Source organism: Magallana gigas, chromosome 6 (genome assembly GCF_963853765.1).
Source record: "Magallana gigas chromosome 6, xbMagGiga1.1, whole genome shotgun sequence".
Classification (NCBI taxonomy): Eukaryota; Metazoa; Mollusca; class Bivalvia; order Ostreida; family Ostreidae; genus Magallana; species Magallana gigas.
In genome coordinates this window covers 17,519,496-17,538,227 of record NC_088858.1, presented here as the reverse complement: position 1 = coordinate 17,538,227, position 18,732 = coordinate 17,519,496, and the positions used below count along the sequence as shown (strand labels likewise).

The 18,732-nt window shown below is 32.5% G+C and overlaps 2 protein-coding genes across 3 annotated transcripts in view; one reads left to right on the top strand and one right to left on the bottom strand.

Moving 5' to 3' along the window:
* LOC105319344 (cleavage and polyadenylation specificity factor subunit 2) overlaps positions 1-18,732 on the bottom strand; it is a 70,048-nt gene that overhangs the window by 28,921 nt on the left and 22,395 nt on the right. The window lies entirely within an intron of this gene.
* On the top strand, positions 2,802-16,943 carry LOC105317882 (neuropeptide F receptor). Of its 2 annotated transcripts, XM_066088743.1 has the most exons (3): positions 2,802-3,002; positions 3,711-3,794; positions 15,385-16,943. In XM_066088743.1, exon 3 carries the CDS (start codon positions 15,671-15,673, stop codon positions 16,799-16,801), a length of 1,131 nt encoding a protein of 376 aa, XP_065944815.1. In that variant the 5' UTR covers positions 2,802-3,002; positions 3,711-3,794; positions 15,385-15,670; the 3' UTR covers positions 16,802-16,943. The 2 variants fall into 2 exon arrangements, with proteins under 2 accessions (XP_065944815.1, XP_011412982.1); XM_011414680.4 differs by lacking the exon at positions 3,711-3,794.

Here is an 18,732-nt window from a genome sequence, read left to right as displayed (position 1 = left end):
TGTTAACTTTTATCGTTTTGAGGATCATTTATTAGTATGTAGTATCACATAATGATTACTACATGGATTAAAAATTACAAAATCAAGCTTACAGAATACAGCTTAAGTTCCTCTAAAAGGAACAGTATAACAAATTTACAATAATGCTATGCTAAGTTGGGTTGCACTATCAAGAGAAAAGATTGCATACAATTTAGATAACATTCAAGATGCCCTGATATTATATTGAGAGTTAATTGATTCCTTCTATTTTGGACACTGTTACTTAACTTTTCTTAATCCAGGTTTTACACTCTATGACTTTAATGTGACCAGACAGGAAAACAAACATGATTTCACTACCAGATGGCTAAAATAAACCTAGTACTCGTCTGGTATTTCCTCCCTCAGCCCCTACTCCAGTTCCCAAGATCACCTTCCACAGAACAAAGATTCAATGCAAAATGGATATTTTTACAATGTATTACCATATATCTTTTGTTTTCTATGGCAATCTACTTATCGCTGCTTTTGCAATCATTTTTATAAAGCAAAAACTAAGAGACACTCAAAGAATGTCGGTTAGTGTACTGGTAGAATCATTAGAATTTTCATGGAATTTACATCCTCGACCAAAACAAATTTTGAAACAGTTTGTATTCTTACTGAAACTGAAAACCAGCGCATCACGAAATTACATCTCCACGAATAAGCAAAAAACCCACAATCTATGAAAATTTGCCCCCGAGAATCTAAATGTTACCACAGTATGCCTTAAAAATATGGCAAGTAAAAAACATATCATCAACAAGACTTATATAATTACATTCGCAAAATAAAAAAATACGGTACTTGCACAAATCCATGTTGAAACATGTTTGTTCACTTTCAATTAAATTTCAAAATTGTAAGAAATAAAACCCATACACACAATTTCTGGACATTATCATTCAGAGCCTGTATGAGAAGTATAAGATATTGACCTCTGCCTGCAGTAATACTAAACAATGCTTTCAGAAGCAGAGGGTGAAAAAGCTGGTTCTTTTTTTTTATCATTCAATAAAGATCTTTCACATCACAGGTCTACTGTTTAAAGCAGAGCAATCCTCACATCTTCCAGGGGTGGAATTACACTTGGGGGACATAAATCTGCTCTCAAATAACAGCCAATACATAATTGTCATGGCAGAAGATGGAAATTCTCCCTGTAAATCTATCAATCACACAATTCTCTCCTATGCATAATACTTACAATTTTTTATCAATTACTTGCCCATACATTTGCTATTCTGATATTTAGATTGATGCCTTGAGAATTCTTTTTTTTAAATCTATGATATGAAATCCATCATTCCAGTATCTTGTTTCATTTTTTTAGTACCAGGTTCTGATGAAAAGTCATACTGGGAACAATTATTCTATTACTATGCAGAGTGAAGTACCTATAAAAATCAAATCATCATTCTTTTGGGACATGTTCAACTAAAAAAAAACACCTTAAAAACTTAAAAGTTTAAAAAGTTCATTTTTTCTTTAAAGCTTATACATGTATTAGATGTTTAATACTGTGGTAAAATTTGTTTAAAAAAATGAAAAAAAAAATAAGAGAAGGAGGGGTCAGGAACATGCATGCAGGTTAACAAGTAATTGAATCAACTAGAGAAATTATGTATAAAAATAAATTCCAGGGGTAAATGTGCGGTCAGCAACTGCAGATGTTTGATATTTACAATGTATATTAAGAAACTCTTACATATTGATTATCATGTTTTCCTTGGCCAAAATATCTTTTTTAAATGGGAATTGGAAATAGGAGGGGGGTTCAAAATATCGCAGCCATAATATTTTGAACCCCCTCTCCAAAGGGAATTGGAAACAGTAGGGGGTTCAATATATCGCCGCCATAATATTTTGAACCCCTCTCCAATAGCAATGAAAATTAGAGGGGGTTTCAAAATATCGCGGCTATAATAATTTGAACCCGGAGTTCAATGTTTTATAGGGGGGTTCAATATATCGCAGCGATATTTTGAACCCGGGTTCATAATATCGCATAATATATTGAACCCGGGTTCGATATTTCGCAGTATCAAAATATTATATGACACCGGTATCAAACATTTTTTGGTCTTCTCAGAAAAAAAAATTGCATCTATAATAAGTCTGTTACTGACTTCCTCGGGCAATATGTCAGTTTGGCATTTAATAATGATATTAATGATACCACCTTATAACAAAGTAAATTTTAATGATTCTAACAACAAGATCAATTTAGTTTATAAGTATGCATGTACTTGCAATGTCAACCTAGTGTAGAAAGATAGCCAGTACATGTAAATGCACATTAAAAATGTTCTCATTTTTAAGTAAACCAAAATTTTATTGGTATCTATTGAGTTTGAAAAGCAGCTTATTTTTCTGTTAAATCTTTTTCGATTAAATGTACATGTAAATTAATACAGCTAGGGCTTGAGAAACAATTCTGACAGAGCTTATCATTCCAATCCCTTATATGTACTTTCTATTTATACAGTATTAATACACAATAAATTTTCTTGTGAATTCTGTCAAATTTTGAAAACAATAAGTAAATAACCTTTAGCTTAAAGAGAGGCAAAAAACTTCAAGCAAAATAGCCTAATAACATCTCAAAAACATAATAAACCCCATTATTTTGAAATCATTAAAGATAAGCTTCAGACAGTAGAACATACTTCCAAGAATTATAAAGACCCAGCCTCCCTCACATATATCAACCAATCACATTCTACATCTCCCTGCTCCAACTGCTGATTGGCATGTACCTAACAGCTGAAGCTTTCCAATAACTGCAGTCATTCAATATACCAATAAAATGCATTGTTTATAGGTTTGGCTTGTGAAACCTGCCAACTGTCACACGGGATAAAAAGTGTTTCAGTTCACAACAATGGGTTAAAACCACACTCTAATCACCACTTTGCTTACTGTTATCGATAAGTCTCTTAGGACGATCAACTGATGTGAATATTGTGCAGAAACAGGTATGTCTGCATGATCTTTTTATGCTTGCAAAATGAACTAAACACTTTTAAGCAAAGAAATTATGGGAAAGCCAACCTCTGAATATCTATTCAGAAAGAACTAAGAGTAATTTTCAAAAAATAAAAAGAATTTTTTCTGGAAAAAAAATTTAATTTTAAATCTCTTTCTTCATGTCTTTTAAAGCATGGTCTATTTGAGTTTGATGTTCAATTTATCAAACTGTGTAAAGAATGTTTTCATTTATTTCTTCTTCATAGGTCTTTAAAAACTCTAAGACAGGAGACTTTAAGTATTAATTTTTGATTAATTTTATGCATTAATTGAATCAATATGTAAACTTGAAGGGTTGAGGCATGAAATGAAAGCTTAACTGTACAGTGTACACAATTATAATGATTTTTCTAGACATTCCATATTTATTTTTACAAATTTTAATCATTGAAAAAATAACTTGACCTGGCCCCAGTTTTCATTCCCCTTCACTCTTAAGCAATAAGCCGTTATATATGATATTACTCCATCTTAATCAACTTTTTGATTTGTTATCTGAGGAAAAAAATATCATGTCTTTCTTATTTTTGTACAGTACAGATAATATAGCATACCTTGCAAAAAGACCAACACTCTTTTTGTGTGGATGTAAATGTGCATGTTTTAATTCCCCAATGCATCCACTTTCTAATTTGAAAAGTGCTTCCATTTCAAAGCTTGACATTTGAAACAAAGTGGAACAATTACCAGAAATGATGGGACCCATGGAGAATACAATTTTAAAACAGCCTCTCTTTTAGGTATCTCTTTTAGCAAAGCCTGCACATTTCCTTTCTTAAATTATTTGCACTGAAGCATGGATGCCTGATGTTTAGTGTTGATTACCCCACTGATAGCATCATTGAACAGATTAAACATTTTTCATGGTCTCTGGTGAATATATAGATTTTTACTTGAACATTAAAGTGATTATTAACAATTATCAGTTTGTGAAAGTACCGATAGATCAGACTAGAGATGTAGGAGGGTTTATTAGTCATGAACAAGACAATTTCAAAACCTTTATGACTTACAATAATACTTATATAGGGTACGTAGCATAGTACATTAGATAAGTCAAAGTAGAAAATTTCCAGATTTCCAGCCATTACATTTCATGTTTAATATAAAACCAGAGAGTGTCATTAATTTCATGTACATACACAGATTTGGACGTAACCATGTTCAATATCCAGTGATTGAGTTATTACAGAGAGTTGTTCAATTAATTACTTCCAAAAAAGAGAGTGATGCTATTAATTTTGAATTTTCTAATCAAATACATACTCACTTCATTATTGAATAAGGTATTAGATAAGTGTTTGTGTAAAAACTTTGCCATATGTCATAGAGTTGGGTCAAGTATAGGAGTTGTTTAACCAAATCTTGGTACACAATCAAAATGTCAAAATGACTTTTAATAATTATCAAATTGGAATACTTAGTGTTCGTTTTGTTATTTACTTTAGCCTTTAATAAATTTATAAAACATCTAATCATATACTGATATAATTTCATTTCAATCATTAACCCAGAAACCATTTTTCTTATCTACAAGTAAGGGTACAAATGACAACCACCAGCAACACAGCAACAAGCAGTCAAAACGACAAAATCTATGGCTGCGTGGGTTCCTATAAAGCCATGTCTTGCCTTGGATATAATCGATGTTAAAGATTGGTTTGGACACTGAATCAATTCTGTACAAACGTTATCTTAAAGAAAAACATTACAAAAAAAATGCTGAGCTCTTTTTATCTATCAGCTCTTTTCGTTATCTACAAATCCAATGGATGGTGTATAGTCACTTTGGTTTAAAGGAATTACTCCAAGGAAAATAGACAAGTCATGCAAACATGTCACCTGTGTATGTCAGCTTGACCTCTGGCCAAGTCAGTCTTGTTTTTCCTTTGATAAATACGTCTCCATCAATGCCAAGAGCATGCAATGTCTAAATATTTCTAGACAGATATATCAATAACACAATGAATTTCTAGAATAATGATTTGCATGAAAGTTCAAACCCATCATTATAGTAATTACTCCAAATCCTCTTTCAAATTTACTCTACAGTACAGAAAACAGAAAAGCTGTCTATTATTAGTCCTGTTTATCAGAAAGGAGGAAACCTTCTTGCCAAGTCAAAATTCAAATAGTTGGGCCTTAATGCACAGCTTTAGCTTATGCTATGAATATTAAGTATATTTGTGCTAAATATCAGTAATTGGGCACGTTGGTCTTATAATCCCTGACCAGTATCCTGCTTTTCGATCATAAACAGATAATGTTATGTTAATTACAGATAACCTGTGATGAACAGATTTTGCCATCACTGTACTGTACTGTCGCTTCAATTGGATGATGCAAAACATTTTATAAATGATTGCTCAAAATAATTAAGATAAAGACACTGAAATTCTTGTTACTACAGATACTACACTTTACCTGCTTTGCACATTTAATTGTTTCCCAAATCCTGCTCTTGCTTTCGATTCTTTTAATGACAGATTTCAGCAAAAACTTCAAAGGAGTTTTAATTAAGTCTAATTCTCTATTTGAACAATAACTGGGCAAAGATAACAAAAGAGGACATTCATTTTGAATATTAGTTAATTATGTTTCTGTTCATACAATGCATATCAAGGGTTAAATACAAATATGCCCAATTTTTGTTTAAATGCAACAAATGCATTTCCCAAACTGCTTTAGAAGGTGCATTCATAAAATAACTCCACATCCTTTAAGCTTTAAAATACCCCAGTACCAAACTATTTGATTTCCATTGTTAATATCTCTGACTATAAAAACATATATGGTAGGATTACTTATACATGTACTGATGTCATAAAGACCTAGCTTCATTTGTTAAGTTTTTAGGGAGGTCAAAATGACATTGCAAGAAATTCGCTTTCAATCAATATCCATCATCTTTTATTCATGAAGAGTAAAGATCTACATAAAGGATTCCTCAGGTTTATTGCCCCTTTAACTTATTCTTCAGGTTGATACATGCATTCTTTGGAAATACTAGTACTTCCTTTGCTAAACACCTGTTAGGAACTTCATCAATTACATGTAAGAATCTCAGCATTGACCAGTTAAATATGGTTTATGTTTATGACTTCATGATAAGTATGACATGACAAACACAAAGTCAGTTTATATTACATGTCAAAACCTTTATATACCAATCAGTGAAATTGATGGGGTTTTGTATTTATATTCAAACTGTAAGATTTAAATTTACAGATAATAGATAATCAACAACTTTTAGTGCAGTAAAAAAAACCTGCCACAATATGTTATGTTTTCTATAATGATGCTTCACAAACTCACTACAGTTAGCTTTTTTTTAAGTAAAAAATTGAATTAACACCCATGTAGAGATGAAATATGTAATTTTAATACATGTATTGAAAATGATGAAAATAATGTAAATTGACTTTAAAAAATTATAGGGGATCGGAACTCTAGCTATTCTCATAAGAAACAAGTTCTGTAAGAATAAGCAACAATTCTAATTCCGCAGGATATTTGGGGCTACCAGCAGCCTACTTGCTTTCATTTATTAAGTTATTGTTCTAAAAATATTTTTATTGGCATATACAATCCTTTAAATGCACATTCCATGATCTTGAAGAGGCAGAAGGGTCATTAATGTCTTTATCAGTTTTACGCATTCAAGTTTATTTGGATTTATCTGCTTTTGATAAATACAAAATCTGACATCATTGTCCAGCCATTGTAACTCTACTCTGTAGATTTTGTAAACTCTGTGTTCCCAACCCAAATACCAAATTGCCTCCATCTCCTTCGTCAATATGCTTGACATCATCCTAACTCTAATACTCACTGCATGTGTTCCCCAACACAACACAATACTGCAGGTACCCTCACGTTAATATACCCACATATAAAACTGCATACACCCAATTACCAAAATCTTGACATGTCAACCCACACCCACACTAAACAAAAAGCTTATATCGTGTATCGTTTACAAATATGGTATATCTCTTCACTTTTGAGTAAAATATGAGATAAAATTAATCACGTATGATCATAAATGCAATTTGATTTTAATAGCGATCTTAATAAAATTGCTTTTAATACTATTAATATTCAGTGTTGATGGCAATTAATCAATTGGTTCCTATCCTTGCTATAATGTAACTTAAATTCAGCCATCTCTTCAAAAATTCAATACTGATGTGACCACATTTAATATTGGATATAAATAAAAAACCGAAATTTTCAAAGTACATGTATTTAATATGTGTATGATGTGCTAGTGGTACAGTATAGCTTAAACTTCTGATTTAATTCTGAAGGTGGAATTGTTCTTTAGATGCATTAGAGTTCACTAAAACAGTTTAACATTTGGGCAGTACCAGCTGTCTTTAAAAAGCTCTGACTTAATAAATGCAAACCTGACAATCTTTCTTTTATTGTCATAGTACATGTAGTTCTGTTAATAGCCAAAAGTATAGCAATGTGTAAAGTGACATAAAGATTCTTATTTTGCATTAAGCATGCTCCATCTTTCCTTATTTATTTCAATTCAGCAATGGTTTTCAGAGTGCAGCATAAGTTTCTAATTGAATTATGGCGATGCATTCTGCAATTCATAGAGGCATGCAAGTTCATCAATTACTAGATTAAAACCACATGTGTTTTGCATTACATGTAATTTCCATACTGTATAATAAATGTCACTATCAGAGGTCAACAGTCTCTCGCTACCACAACCATGCAGTGACCATTTCCTTGTTATCTGGAAATCTTTTTGGCAGCAGCAATAGACAAATCCTTAATCAAATTATGAAGGATAAACATGATTCATAATTGAGGTGAGAATATGATTATTTTCATTCAGTGCCCTGCAGTGATAATGAGATATTGCAAAAAATCCTTTCTTTATGTACCTGGTACAACAAAAATTAACACTTCATCTGATGTAATGTCACAATCATTCTTTCCTGTAGAAGCCAAAAATCTTGAACAAGACTAATACAGTAAAACTTGGTTATATTGAACAAGCGTATAATGAATTGACGCTTACAGCGAAGTGATTTTCATTCCCAATGACTATATAGTAATATCTTGTAAACTTGATGAATACAACAAATTTTGCATATAACGAAGTAAAATCACCCATCACTGGCACTTCGTTAGAAGCAAGTTTTACTGTAAAAACTAAAACCATGTCTGATCATATCTTTATAAACTGTGGACAAAATTGGTTGAGCATCAACACCTGGATTGCAATTCAATGAATTCAGCTTTCAATCTGAAAGACAGGATGCACACTTTCAAAATATTATATGTGAAGGCAAATATCAACCTCATTATCTACTATCCTAAAATATGAAGGAGCCATTCAAAATGGGGTCATGAATTATGAATGAAAATGAGAAAAATTCAGCAAGTATGGCCTAGATCAATAAGCAATATGCCATACTGGCTATGGGTATCTGAAGTCTAATGGAGTAACCATTTAGAAAATTTGGAAAGGTATGAAATCAAAGGTACATTTTCAAATAGAGCCTTATACATATTCAAAGCATGTTGGCTAGACTTAAGGTCTAGTACATATTATATTCTATCAATCCCTTCAGTAATGAAGCTTATTAACACATTCAATAATATCAATACATGCAGTGATGTAGCTAATTAAAGCATTGCATCCGTTTCATTGATGCAGTAAGGTGGCAGTTTACAAATACTGACCCTTGCAGATAAAATGGATGTTAGTCAACTGTGAAAAAAAAACTTCAAAATGGGTTTAGTAAATGATTCTAGAGTGTCTTTTTGGTGCTATAAGAACCATTATGACATCATAATTCACTTGTTTAATCTTTTTCCCATACTTAACAGCTTTGAAAGAATTATTTAGGTAATAAAACTGTTTCTTGACATGCTGTATAAAATCATGGAAAAGATAACCCTGATACCTGTATTCAATTTGACATCATTTAATAGTGGAGGTCAAGAGTTTGTTTAATGCAAGTTTTGGAGAGACTATGTGCATTCCAGATATATCTCATTAGTAAAACAAGAGGCCCATGGGCCACATCGCTCACCTGAGGAACAATAGGTATGATAAAATCTGCTCAATGGAGTCATAATACAAACTATCTGGACAATGTACAATAATTCATGTAAATCCTGTATAAATAAAATCCATTTTCCCCTGGATATTCTTATGTTTATAATCATTAGTCCCTTTTCTAACAGGATGATTTTATAGCCATATCATATGTTGAGTATTGCAGTTCTAAAAAAGATCCGTAACAATAGTTTATATATGGGATATAAACGTACATCAAACTCTGAACCTTCTCGTGAGGCCAAAGAATTGTCCTTGGGCCAAAGTCTTAACAATTATAAAGAATCTTCTGGCTGATTAGTTTTTAAAGTTTTGCCCTAATATTCCTTTGTTAAACTTTGACACCCCCCATTGTGGCCCCATCCTACCCCTGGGGATCATTATTTTCACAACTTTGAATCTACACTACCTGAGGATGCTTTCACACAAGTTTCAGCTTTCCTGGCTGATTAGTTTCTGAGAAGAAGATTTTTAAAGAATAACTCTGTTTATTCCTATGTAAAACATCGACCTCCCATTGTGGCCCAAACTTACCCCCAAGGGTCATGATTTTCACAAATTTGAATCAACACTACCTGAGGATGCTTCCACACAAGTTTTAGCTTTCCTGGCTAATTAGTTTCTGAGAAGAAGATTTTTAAAGATTTACTGTATATAATCATATGTTAAACTTCGATCCCCCATTGTGGCCCCACCCTACCCCTGGGGGTCATGATTTTCACAACTTTGAATTTACACTACCTGAGGATGCATCCACACAAGTGTCAGTTTTCCTGGCTGAATAGTTTCTGAGAAGAAGAGTTTTAAAGATTTACTGTGGATTCCTATGTAAAACGTCGATCCCCCATTGTGGCCCCACCCTACCCCTGGGGGTCATGATTTTCACAAATTTGAATCTTTACTACCTAAGGATGCATCCACACAAGTGTCAGCTTTCCTGGCCGATTAGTTTCTGAGAAGAAGATTTTTAAAGATTTACTTTTTATATTCATATGTTAAACTTCGACCCTCCATTGTGGCCCCACCCTACCCCCAGGGGTCATGTTTTTCACATCTTTGAATCTACACTACCTGAGGATGCTTCCACACAAGTTTCAGCTTTCCTGGCCGATTAGTTTATGAGAAGAAGATTTCTAAAGATTTAATCTATATATTCACTTGTTAAACTTCGACCCCCCCCCCATTGTGGCCCCATCCTCAGGTGAGCTAAAAAGGTTAAGTTTACAATTCAATAAGTTGGTTTCTGGAAGAACAGATTTTGAAAATTTTCGTAATAAATATTGACAATTTTTTTTTACTTTTTTAATCTTTAGCTTTTAAGATCTGTGTACAAACATAGAATTGTGAGCAAATATCTGTATCTTGCTTATAATTCGAAGCTTAACACTCAAATATGGTTAGTAAATAGAAATTGTAAACAATTAAACACAAGAAACATACACTACATGTATAATGAATTATATATATACATGTATATACCTTCATATTTCCGTAAGCGATATCAAACTCTATTTAAACTGAATAAACTAGAGAAAATGTCGAGCATCTCAACAAAACCTATTGCATTAATCTACCATTACGCAAAAGATAATGCCGAATTACCGATAGAATGAATTGTATTTCAGTACCCCTACATCAGATTTTGCTTAATTTGCGCAGGTAAACAGTTAACGTAACTGTTTGATTTACCGAAGTCTCTGTTTGATTTGATACGTAAAAATCACGAAATACAGACGATAGTTTCCAGGTTACAAAGCATAAATAATGAAAACGAAACGAAAATCAGAACAAGCTAACACCAACGTCATGTGTGAAAACTGTCAACGCATTGAAATATTTAGCCTCAATTTACTTCACAAAATCGGCACCAATATATTTTTCATGTTTCAAAATTTCCCTTCATACGCGAACTGTTGCACAACAAGCAAATTCATCATAGTCAGATCGACCCTTTTTCGTATAATGTCATGGCTGCTTTAAACAAAGAACCTCGTTTTAGAAGTATGGAATACGAGTCTTGGTAAAATGGGTATGCAAACCCGGGCCGTGGCAAAATAAATGCCGGGGCAGATCGGCAATCGTCAATTCCAAATACGCATTATTTTGCAGCAATATCTACAGCGAATACAAATATACTAGTCCATCAAATATCCTGAAATTTTAATGAGATTGGCAGATTAATAACTGCCAATCTTTTGTTTTGCCCAGGCCAAGTCTTGCCTACCCATTTTATCGGATGCCGAGCCCGATGCTATTAAACTGATTGAAACACGCCTTTCCTTTATTATTATTTTCGTAATAACTCAGATTTGAAACAAAATTACCCCATAATTTTTGCAATTTATATTTTCCTTCCTATAAGGATAATTTATGCTAAACTACGTTGAATTTGCCTCGGTAGTTCTTGAGAAGAAGAATTTTAAAAATGCACCCCCTTTTTCATACAGTTTCAAGGTTTTCTCCGCTTTGAATACAGATCGGACTTTTATTTTTGCAATTTATATTTGCCCTCCCATAAGGATGCTTTGTGCCAAATTTGGTTGAAATTGGATAAGCAGTTTTAGAGAAGAAGTTCAAAATGTAAAAAGTTTACAGACGGACAGACAGACAGACGGACAGATGGACAGACGGACAGACGGACGGACGGACAGACGGACGACGGACAAAATGTGATCAGAATAGCTCACTTGAGCTTCAGCTCAGGAGAGCTAAAAAAGGACAAAACTTTGAGATTGCTTTCTTTTTTCTTAATCATCTTATATAGATATTCACAGTTGAACTATATGATTATGATTTTTCATTGTGATTACCAAAATTTGAAACCCTGGTATATTAACACCATACCAGACAAAGCTATTGGTATGAAGCATCAGTGAAAGAATCTACATCCTGAATTTCATAAACCTGTAAGCATCTTTCCTTTACTAAATCTTGACCTTAAATCACTTTATGACCAAAGCCTAAAGCCATGAAAAGTATTGACTTAGGGCTAACAGCTTACACATAAATATAAAACCTCTTTAATTGCATGGGTGGCTAAAAACAATAGAAAATGATGAAATTGTTAAAAATTATAACATAAAGAAATAACTCTCTCATTTTTGTAATTTTATGATTAAGAATATTTGTACCAGCAATCTGATTGATACAGCATCTATTCATAGTTGCAGTTCCTAGTTAATTAAATGACTTAAGTAATGACTTCTTGCACTTTTGACATTAATACACACTTTCGAAGTTCAATGCTTTAGAAACTTAAAATATGTATAAAAGTAATTTACATGACACTTATTTTTACACTCAATCAGTTTGGCCAAGATATAAGATTTCTTCCTGGTAATTAAAAATTCCAATTTTATCACAATTTACAGAGGAGAGACAAAAACAACAATCCCATAAACCATTTTACATGGTTCATTCTGGGGTCTTGTTTGTTTAGAGAGCCAATGGTGGCAGGGAACGGACACACAAGACACAAAAAGCCTATCAATAACATGTCAATTCATGGAACTAATTTCAGTTGGATTGTTTCATCCAATTGCAGCTACAAATAAACCATGTCACGGACAGCTGACTATTCACATTGGAGCCTTAATTTTCAAAACACCTCATGATTGTGACAAATAATACTTTTATATGTCTCAAGGTTAGTCCAGGGTGAGTTATGAATAATGTAGGTGTTGAAGTAGACCAATGTCCCAAAAAACAGTACAATGATTTATCATCACCATATGTTGCATATGTTGAAGAAACCAAATAAAATATCATTAAACTAAATATAAAAAGAAGGGTATCATAAACAGAAAGTTTATGGTCCCAGACAATATAACAGGTAAATGGTTGAAAAGTAAAAGGAAAGTTCACCAGAACTTTACTGACTTTTTAGACAAATCAAATTGACTGCTGCATGTATAAGCTAAAATGCACAATCAAACACTTATCATTAAGGCTGGGGTCATCAGTTCTTTAAAAATCCACTTTGAAAATCTAGAGATGGTATGAAACATGTGAATGATGCTATGAGACATGTATATGCTACTAGAAATTAAAGCTAACATACTTTTAGGGTTCTATATCATGGTCATTTTTAGATAGTTTTCTCTATTTGGCTTTTTTGTAATATTCACCATATTATTAATATCACCTTTTTCAGCCATATGGTAAACCAGGCAGAGATACCATACATGATTTATGATGTAGATATGATTTTATTTATTCAGTATCAGACAACATAAGAGGAATATTTAACATAAGAAAATAGTGAATAAAGTGATAGATTCAAATTTGTCCTCTCTCGATATCTTGCATCAAACAACAATGATCCTCTGTACTGGTATACACTTTTATTAATGTTGGGGAATCAAAGCAAAAATCTGATCACAAATACTTCTCGGACTTTTTATGAAAGCTATTTAAACTAGATACGATCTCGTTACGAGTAACGAGTAGGTCTTCCGTTTAATTTTTTAAACGATTCGATTAAAATATCAATGAAATGTCAGAATTCTCCCTCAACCACCTCCTTTTAGATAATGTATACGATTGTCAATATCCTTTAAAATGCTTAACAAAGAGTTTTGCTTTTTAACATACAGCACATTAAAGATTTAATATTTTAGTCCCCTAAAATCTTTAATTACGTCATCAATGGGTTTGGAAATGAGTTTTACAAACAGATATTGCTGCTATCAACAACTTTGCTTCTATAATGCATTACAAAATCTTGATCATTTTTAAGGTATGAGTAATAGAGTTTAGGAGTCTATTGGCCCCTAATTTAAGGGGCCACCCCCTTTTTCTTGATTTTATACGAAAGGTCTCATGAATACTAACATTTTTTGTTCTTACATCCATCTAAAATTGTTGATCACTTTTGAGATACAAATGATTGAATATTTTAGGGGCCAGCCCTCTAGATCCTTAATGGGGACAGAAATTCGTCTTTTGATAAGTAGAATCAATTTAAATCATTTTTTCAAACATTTTCTCTTCTATGATGTCTAACAAAATATATATACTTCTCTAATTATTTTTCGTCAAAGTTTAAGTACTTTGGCCCCTAAAAATCCCTAATTACGTAATAAATGGGCGTGGCAATGATTTTTTCAAATAGATATTGGTACGATCAACAACTTTGCTTCTATAATGCATTACAAAATCTTAATCGTTTTTAAGTTACTTGTAATAGAGTTTACGAAGGCCTTGGCCCCTAAAAAAAGGGGCCAGCCCCTTTTTCTTGATTTGTGTGAAAAGGTCTTAAGAATACAAATATTTTTTGTTCTTACACCCATGTGAAATTGTTGATCATTTTTGAGATACAAATGATTGAATATTTTAGGGGCCAGCCCTCTAGATCCTTAATGGGGACAGAAATTCGTCTTTTGATAAGTGGAATTAATTTAAATCATTTATTCAAACATTTTCTCTTCTATGATGTATAACAAAATATGTATACTTCTCTAGTTATTTTTCGTCAAAGTTTAAGTACTTTGGCCCCTAAAAATCCCTAATTACGTAATAAAAGGGCGTGGCAATAATTTTTTCAAATAGATATTGGTACGATCAACAACTTTGCTTCTATAATGCATTACAAAATCTTTATCGTTTTTAAGTTACTTGTAATAGAGTTTATGACTGTCTTGGCCCCTAATTTAAGGGGCCAGCCCCTATTTCTTGATTTTGTTGAAAAGAACTTTTGATTATCTACCACTTTTGTTATATATGTTTTAACAAAATATCAACTCATAAAAAGATACAGATCAAAACGTATGAAAAATTTGATTCGAAATTCGTACCTAATTTTCGAGCCTATGCGAGCTCATAGAAATGGCGCCACTGGCGCAAAAAAACTACATTGTGCACTACTTCAACCTATAGTCTACCTATCCTGAAAATTTCATATTCCTATCTCTGATAGTCTCTGAGTTTATGTCTGCACAAAATTAGTCGTAAAAACTTACAAAATCGGCCGTAAATCGGAACCGGAAGTGCCGATTTCAAAAGTTAAAAAAACTTCTAGAATTATGACCACTGGCAATCATCTGAGAAAAAATGGTCGAAATCGGCCGAATAGTTTTCGAGAAATCGCGTGCACAAAATTCGTGGAAAAAAATAATAATAATAATAAGAAACAGTACGAAAACTATAAGGTCTTCCGTTGGAAACGGAAGACCTTAATTACAAATTGATTTGAATGTTTGTTGTCTGGTTTAATCTCAAATGAAGTTTTTTTCTTCTTCCAGATTTGTTGACATTGTTATGTCAGAGAGTACACTACGAGTTTTAAATTAGGACGACGACAGTGAATTGCATTTTCCTTTGTCTATATCAGACCAAAATCATATATTAGATCGTGCTGATGTAAAAGATGAAAAGAAAATCCAAACCCAATTAGCCTGAAATGGAATTAATACACAATGAAAATATCAGAAAAATGATGCAAAATGAACAAATTAATCTTTGTTCAAATCAATGAGAATCCAAGACATATCAAGTGCTGAATACCTTGAATTCTAAAAAGTCAGGAACATGAATGATGAATGGATGATGTCAAATTTCACCCTGGAAAACTATTTCTCTGATTTTGGGAACGAATCAGGGAATATGACAGATTGGTCAATGGATTTCCACTTTAAAGTCTCTGACTTTGAGGCCCCAAACCTTCTCCGCGACAAAGGTTGGAGGATCTTCATGATCATTTTATTTGGGGCTGTCATATTTCTTGGTTTTATCGAGAACTTGATGGTTATTATTGTGATCACCATCAATAAAAGACTCCACACTGTTACAAATGTCTTCATTTCAACACTGTCATTCTCGGACATAATGCTTTGTGCTTTTAATCTACCATTTCAGTTGCATTATGGTATAACTGATTACTGGTCGTTTGGCCCAATTTTGTGCCAGATCATAATGCCAATGTTCGCTGTTCCAGTCTTTATGTCCACACTTGCAATGCTCATGATTGCTATTGAAAGATACATCTTAATTGTGTTCCCATTTCGCAAAAAACTGACCATAAAAATGGCTTTAGTGATAGTGTTTGTGATAATAATTTTCTCGGTCATGTGCTCTATTCCAATAATTCTTCATACAGAACACAGTCAGGAAATTATTGACCTTCGACCCTATATACAGGACATCATCAAAAAAAGCTTTTGCATTGAAAACTGGAAGTTAAAAACAAGCCGAGCATACACAATGTTTGTATTCGTGCTCCAATTTTTCATACCCTACATAATTATTTCTGTCTTGTATTTCCAAATTTATAAAGTTCTGAAAAAACGTCCAATCAAACGAAAGGAAACTCGAAAAAGCTACCAAACAACACGAATTCTGATCGCAATAACGACAACTTTCACAATCTCGTGGCTGCCTTTCCAAATATTTAGCATAGTCTCATACTTCAACCCCAATATAAGCACCCATCTTGGACCTGCCTACAAATTGACTGACTTGATACTGAAAATCATTGCAATGAGCTCATCTTGTGTTAACCCTTTCTTGTACGGCTGGCTGAATGATAAATTCCGCAAAGAATTTGGAACAATGTTGGGAAAAAGGATGATGAAGATGCAAGTGAGCCGCAGTGGTTATTTTCGAAGTTCAGGTTCGGGGGACTATAAAAGTGAGAGAAATTGTGCAACAGAAAATCTTTGAATAATGCATCATTGCTCAGAATATTATGTGATAATGATTATAAGTGATAGACAAGGTGTCAATTCTGTATTTTTTCCCATGCTTATTAATTAATATTAGTATTCAAATAAATGTAGTCAACAATAAATAAATCTTCAAAATCAAAGACAATTCACACTGTCTCTTTCATATACATGTACTGCACTTAAAATGTCATCATTTCCTGTATGAATTAATGCAAAGGGACTAAATTTGATAAGGCCTAACTTTAGCCCCATATTTTTAAAATCACAGAGATATTCATGTTACATTTACAAAATGTTTTAGACATCTTTGCAAAACATTTGGGTTACTAAACCAAATTCTAGTGAAAAAAGATGTTACAAATATAAAATTCAAGGATATTAAAATACACAAATTGGACATGATTTTATTTATCTTGTAGTTTACATGCAGTTTTCTCTTTTTATTTCAAGCTTTCATAAATTAATAATACAGTCTCATCACAGTGCACACGTACAAAAATGATATTGAGCTGCAACATTTTAGAACCATCAATTTTATTATTCCCACAGGAAATTTTGTTTCAAAAAGAGTATAATGACAATATATATTTACAGTAAATGAGATAGAACTCTAAAACTTCCAGTAACACTATACACAACTGGGAATTTGAGTTCGTGTATTATCCGATTTCACTTTCTGTCCTTATCAACTGAATTTCATCACTTCTTTGATTGTTCCCTTTTTTAGTGTTGCTAACACCCAAGACATTCAACTGATTTCTCTTGAAATTTTGTCTGCACATTATATAGATAAAACTGCAGCAGCCAAAAGTTAGGCAATAAAATTAATGCATGTATAATTCAAACTCAAATCAAATATAACTTCATTAAATTGTTAGTATGGCATTGCAGGTTTTTCAACTGGATTCTCCTTTTTAATATATTGAGATTCTCAATAATGGTAAATGATCATAATTTGTACTCACTATGTTTGATAAGATTATTGTAAAAAATTATCTTCTGTAGTTTCCAACCATACTGATCAAAATGTTTCACAATTATGTTCGAAACCAAAATTTTAAAATTCACATGCATTTTCATGAAGATTTCTTAAACGTTACATGTTATAAAGATCAACAAACTTTCTAACTGAAAAAAAACCCAAAAAGCATTGGTGTTGAAAGCAATTTTAAAGATATCACATTGGTCCAGACTGCCAATTATCTCCACAAATCACATGGATGGTAGAACTATGTAACAGGTTGGGGAATTTGATGTGGACATATCTGTCATTATCTGTCATTATCTCATGCTACAGCAACATATTACAAGGCAGCTCTGTCTAGTAAGATTATTGCCCATCTCCTAGTGGTTAACTAATAATTCAAGGCTCACACATAATTTGTCATAATTTCTTTACTTATAGTGATAGAAAAATGAATCATAAGAAAAAGGTAATCACAGATTTCAGAGCTCACCTAGACGTAGCATTACCTTTATGAGACCATCATATGATACAATATTGTATCACGTAAAATAATGATATAATATTGTATTATATGATATTGAATCATATCATATAACACTATATTTAAACTACTGATATGATATTGTATTACAGGTAACTCTCGATAGCTCGAAGTCCATGGGACCGAGGAAAAACTTCGAGGTTTCAAGAGTTCAAGTTTTCAAGAGTTCGGAATTTTCCGGGTTGACCGACAGGTTTTAAAATTAGTCTTACCGGATGTTATGGTTCAGCCATTCATTTACTGCTAACCTTACGCACGTGCTTCAACAACGTTTTCTTTTCAGTTAAATATACAGAACTGGATGTTTTAAAAACGAAATGCAAACAAATATTGAATAAATTAATCATAATTATTTATTGTATGCATCATATTAAGACCAGATTGCTTAGTACTACTGGACTGCAAGACAACATGTCAT